This window comes from Rhipicephalus microplus, unplaced genomic scaffold (assembly GCF_043290135.1).
Source record: "Rhipicephalus microplus isolate Deutch F79 unplaced genomic scaffold, USDA_Rmic scaffold_43, whole genome shotgun sequence".
Taxonomy (NCBI): domain Eukaryota; kingdom Metazoa; phylum Arthropoda; class Arachnida; order Ixodida; family Ixodidae; genus Rhipicephalus; species Rhipicephalus microplus.
The window spans coordinates 2,299,285-2,305,284 of NW_027464616.1; the positions used below are offsets into that span (position 1 = coordinate 2,299,285).

Genomic DNA, 6,000 nt, shown 5'->3' on the forward strand with positions numbered 1-6,000 from the left:
TCCTAACAAAGAAAGGGCAACATTGGATATGGTGGTGTGTGAGAGCGAGGGAGGGGGGGATTGCTATGAAGAATTGTATGAGTGAAAAATGAACACGTATTCCGTGAACTAAAAAAAATGGGGGGGGGGGGGAGCGGTGGGGAGGTAAGGATGAACACGTGTAGCTGCGTCTCACGTGTAGCTGAGGTTTGGAATTGAAAACTCATAAGGGTTTTCTTTGTGTATGTACCATACCGAATGAATTATTGAGCCCCTTTAAAGACGTTTATACCTACTGGCTGGAGTGCATTAAACCTGTGAATAAGGTACGACTCTATATTTTCTGTCTCTTGCGAACCGAAAGCTTCAAGCATGTAGAGTTTGAGATCGTGTAAGTCGTATCCTACAACATTAAAATATTGTGCCGCTGCTTTCGGAGATTTCCTTGCCCTGCCCGAACGATGAGCGTTTAATATAACAATAGCAGGTGTCCCTGTTTCAACAATGTACTGTTTATGACAATATGAAGATTCAATAAGGTAATAACACTCTCACTAGTACCGGTAAAACTACATATTGTCGCTACTGGCAGATCAAAGTTGATGAACGAGATCGTGAAAAAACCGCCTTCGTTACACCGGATGGCCTATAGGATTTCAAAGTGCTTCCCTTCGGCCTCTGTTCTACACCTGCGACATTCCAGAGAATGATGGGCACTGTTCTTAACGGTCTAAAGTGGCACAAGTGCTTAGTTTACTCGATGATGTTGTCGTGTTTTCTGCCACCTTTGAGGAGCACCTGAAGCGTCTGCAGAATATGCTGGAAGCGCTCCGCTGTGCTAACCTGACACTTAAGCCAAAAAATGCCATTTAGGTTACAAGGAACTTAAGTTTCTTGGCCATGTTGTCAGTGTGGATGGTATTCGACCAGACCCTGACAAAAGTACCGCCGTGGCCTAGTTTCCTGTTCCACGTGATAAGAAGGCAGTGCGTCAGTTTCTAGGGCTCTGCGCGTACTATCGCCGCTTTATAGCCAATTTTTCTAGGATTGCTGAACCGCTCAGTCGACTCACTCGTGAAGATGTTCCATTCGTCTGGGAGGAAGAACAGGACGCAGCTTTCTGAACAACGGGAGCGTTTGCAGACACCACCAGTCCTCGCTCACTTTGACCAAGACGCTGATACTGAAATTCATACTGACGCAAGCAACGTGGGTCTTGGTGCTGTCTTCGTACAACAACAAGAGGGCACAGAGCGCGTGATAGCGTACGCAGGCCGCACTCTTTCCCGCGCCGAGGTCAACTACTGCACGTCAGAGAAAGAGTGCCTCGCTGTTGTATGGGCCACGATAAAATTTAGGCCTTACCTTTACAGACGCCACTTCAAGGTAGTGACCGACCATCATTCGTTGTGCTGGTTAGCCAACCTATGGGACCCGTGTGGGCGATTGGCACGATGGAGTCTTCCTCTGCAGGAATACGATTTCACAATCGCTTACAAATCGGGCCACAAGCACTAAGATGCTGATTCATTATCCCGTGCTCCTGTCGAAGTTTGTGGCCACGACACCGAGGATGACGATGGTTTCCTTGGGGCCCTTACTGCATCAGATCTGATTACACGACAGCGTGCGGACGATGAAACTCGAGCAGTTATCGAAAACGTTGAAGGACGCAACTCGTCCATACCTCGATGTATTTCTCGAAGTCTGTCATCGTTCTGTCTGCGAGATAGGGTCCTGTATAAGAAAAACTCCAACGGCAATGAGAGAACCTATCTTCTAGTCGTACCAACTAGCATGCGTGACGACATTCTTCTTGCCTGCCACGATGAGCCCACATCTGGTCACTTAGGTTCCTCTGGAACTCTCGCTCGAGTTCGACAAGCATACTACTGGCCTAAGCTTTCTGCATCAGTTAAGCGATACGTGAAAAGCTGCCGGGAATGTCAACGCCGCAAATCCCCGCCACTAAAGCCCGCGGGGCTTCTTCAACCAATAGAACCACCCAGAGCGCCATTTGATCTAATAGGAATTGATTTACTGGGGCCCTTTCCGCTATCATCTGCCGGCAACAAGTGGATCGTAGTAGCCACCGACTATTTGACGAAGTACGCCGAAACAAAGGCACTACAACGCGCTACTGCTTCCGACGTCGCCCAATTCTTTATGGACCAGATTGTTCTTCGACATGGCACCCCGTCATGCATAATCACAGACAGAGGAACAGCATTCACGGCCCAGCTCATTAATGACGTATTCAAGCTCAGCTACACGAGCCATCGCAAGACCACGGCATATCATCCGCAGAGCAACGGCTTGACAGAGCGACTGAACAAGACCATCGCTGACATGTTATCTATGTACGTAGATGTTCAGCATAAGACCTGGGACCAGGTGCTACCGTACGTCACATTCGTGTACAATACTACCGTCCAGGAAACTACGCGATTCACGCCTTTCCGTCTTGTCTATGGACGTGAGGTCCATACCATGCTGGATGCGATGCTTTGATCACTCCTGATGCTGTGCAGCTTACCCAGTACGCCTAAAAAGCACGCCAGTTAGCACGCCTACACATTACACGCCAGCAGAGTACAGACGCATGCAGCTACAACGCTCGCCATCGACAAGTTGAATACCATCCAGGCGGTCAAGTTTGGGTGTGGACTCCAGTCCGATGCCAGGGATTGTCAGAAAAACTGCTCAGTCGCTACTTCAGACCATACAAAGTCTTGCGACGCGTGAGCGATGTGAACTACGACGTAGTCCCTGACGGCGCCTTCTCGCCACGACGGCGAAGGCACTCCTCAGAGATTGTCCACGTGGTGCGCCTGAAGTCCTACTTCACGCGGTATTGCGACTGCGCATGAACCATATCGCTGTTTTTATGTATGCGCGTATTTTCTGTTGGTTCGCCCCGACTTTGCCTTTGTACTTTCCGAGCATCAGAGTGATGCTTTTTTTTTCTCAGAGAGTGAATAATGCCACTTGGCCGCTAGTTACGGCGAGCACAAGCCATGACTGCCCGCGAGAATGAAAGACGATGTTCTGGGGCAGCGCGTGCTCTGGCTAGTTGTTTGTTAGTGAAGCAGCTATCTTGCCAGTTTTCGGTGCGTCTCCCCGCCGGCTCAGTTCTTCCTAGTTGAAGACCTTTTGTAGCACGTGACAATATATAAGGTGAACAGAATCACTTCTGGAACTTTTAACTACGATGTCGTCTTGTAGGTGTTTACAAGTCTTGCATCTTGGAAGGGAGCGAGCAAAGTGTTATTTGGGCATTAGAACTACACTACTTTTTTATGCATTATCATGTTCTTCAAATTCAGAAATGCTGGAATTCACTCGATATAGTACATACACAAATAAAACCACTGCGAGATAAGCTCTTCATCTAGAAAATTCAATCCTGCCATTGCTGATTTCTGGAAACCGGGTCGACAACTTAGACTCTGCGATACATGTATATGCTTACCTACCCAACACTTCGTTTTTTTTTTGTTCACGGAATACCTGCTCCTTTTTTTATACATGAAAATCGTCACCGCGATCCCCCCTTCCACACTTTCTCACACCACCATATCTAATGTTGCTCCTCCTTTGATAAGATGGAGGAAAGGGCACGAAGCGTAAACACGCTAGCACTAAAGAAATCATTTCTGTTCTAGCCTTGATGAAGAGAATTCCGCTTGTCTAAACATTGGCTCGATTAGACCCCTGTTTAGGGATTTTTCGTATGTGTAATAAAGCGTTTTAGAACAGCCAAAGGACAACCAGGCATCATACAATGCGAATTGCGTAACGAGTGGGTCATCAAATGTTCTAACTCATTACAAACGCTTCTGGCACAATTCTTCACCGTTGACAGCGACAGCATAAAAAATGCACACAGTTCTTCTCTCGTGTGTAGCGGGTACCACGCTTCTCGGAAGAATGACAAAGGATGGCATACTGAATGCCTCCCTGCTACGCGAATACTGTGATGATCAATGGCGTAGTGGGTACCTTGAAAGTGTGCTTGTAGCAGTTATTCAATAAATGCTTAAAAGGGCTCTGAAAGGCCACTCTTCCAGCTTCTGCTATGACATGTGCTAGCGTTTCGCCATGACCTGGCGGTTTTTTAAACGCAAATGCATTACTTAGTCAGGCTATGTCCAGCATCCGGCGTTGTCAGCGTTGGTGTCCGCGCGACGGAGGGTGTTATCTCTCTGCTCTCACTCCCTCTCCTATATCAGCACCTGCGGGCGCACGCGGTTATCCTCGCCCCAATCAACCGAAGCATGTGGAGTGAAAGAGTGTAGGCGAAGGTAGGTACAGTGTTTTGCCGCTCCTCTCAACGTTCGCTCTCTCTCCTCCCTGCGCCCCACTCTTCCGTCCACTCGCGCCTCCCTCTCGGCCATTTGCTGACTGGCCGCCTCACAAGAACATCCTGAAATTTGTGCTCGAGACGCCGTGTGAAACGCCCACGCCGAGCCAAGAACGCTGGCGCCCCACTCTCTCGTCCGCTCGCTCCTAACTTTCGACCGTTCGCTGGCTGGGCGCTTCTCAAGCCGATGGCAGAAGTCGGGGAAGGCAAATGTCTGACGGCAACAGTACTCTCTCTCTCTCTCTCGGCGCAAGAAATGCATTCGCAGTTCGTCAGGATTCCTTTTGGGGAGGTGGGGGCATTTCTTTAAAGGGCCAGTCAACAGGCTCCGTAACGTGCAGGAAAATCTCGCGCATTTTTCCTGCGCGTGACCAACCTTCTTCCACACGCAGTGACGTCAACTCGGCGATCGGCGACGTTGACTAAATTACTCTTATTGATACCTGGTTTAGACCAATCGACGAGCTGCGTGCTACGTCACGTCGCCGATCGCCGAGTTGGCGTCACTGCGCGTTGAAGGAGGTTGGTCACGCACAGCAAAAATGCGCGACCTTATCCTGCGTGTTCCGGAGCCTGCTGACTGGCACTTTAGGTAACACTGCTTCACCGGAAAGCATAGAGGTTTGGCGTAATACTCACCACCGCCCGAGCCTGGAGAAGGAGGAGCACGCCCTGGCACACACAGATCTTGTCCTCGTGGAGCTGGAAGCCAGGTCGGCGTCGCCTCCTCCCGTCGAGCCCGTGCAGGTGGTGGTGACAACGCCACCAGGAGTCGTGGTGGCGGTCGCGGCGTTCGTGCCAGCCGTGCCACCTCCCCTGGTATCCAGGGAGGAAGGCAGGCCGTTCATGTCGTAGGCCGAGAGGACGCAGAAGCGGCCCTCGTCCATGCAGCAGTGCGGACAGCCCGACAGCGTTACCGCCGCCACGGCTGCGCTACTAAGGACGGACTGGCGGCAGAGGCCCAATGGGCGACGCGGTCGAGGCCGCGCCGGCGATGCTCACCCGTCGGTCAAAAACGACGACGGGAATGGGACGGAACTCGAAGGCGTGCCTGCCGTCCTTCGAAGACTTTTATCAGACACCGCAATGATTGATCTCCTGTAAGCGGTAAAAAGAAAAAGGAAGGACACATCAGCGAGTATTATATATATAATGTACAGTACAATCTCGCTGTAACAAAGTAAATTAGTTTCTTATTTAGATTAAATAGTTAAAACGACGGCTCAGAAGGAAAATATTGCTACTAAAGAACGAAATTGACGTAATTATGTTCAGTGTATCGTTATAAGAGGTAGAGATACAAGTTAACGCAAACCAAAAAAAAACTTGCGAAGATATTTGCGTTTTTTTTTTTTTGACAATCGCTTTATTCTTCGTTAGCAGGTCTTGTTACACCAAGTTTCTCCTGTAAGCAAAAAGCGGACTTTTTTTTTCATTTCACTTTTCCCACTGCAGGGTGGCCACCCACTCTAAAAACTGGCTAAGCTCTCTGTCTTGAAATCATAATGATTCAAAAGCGATGTTGCCTATATAAACGATTAGCTCTTTCTGAAATAAACATTGTTGCAAGTAAAGCCTGTCCCATGTTCATCTGTCCATGTGCTTTTTCGTGCGTTAGAAACTTCAGTACTCTCTTAGCGCCCGTTTCCTTCTTTTTC

The 6,000-nt window shown here is 49.2% G+C and overlaps 1 protein-coding gene across 1 annotated transcript in view; it reads right to left on the bottom strand.

The window, feature by feature from the left end:
* The window catches only part of LOC142787060 (solute carrier family 35 member F1-like), a 103,194-nt gene extending 97,926 nt beyond the window's left edge, over window positions 1–5,268 (bottom strand). Inside the window, exon 1 of the mRNA XM_075884693.1 lies at window positions 4,982–5,268. Within this exon, the coding sequence (XP_075740808.1) occupies window positions 4,982–5,229 (248 nt within the window). The 5' untranslated portion in view covers window positions 5,230–5,268. The remainder of the gene's footprint in view (window positions 1–4,981) is intronic.
* Window positions 5,269–6,000: the final 732 nt, after the last annotated feature.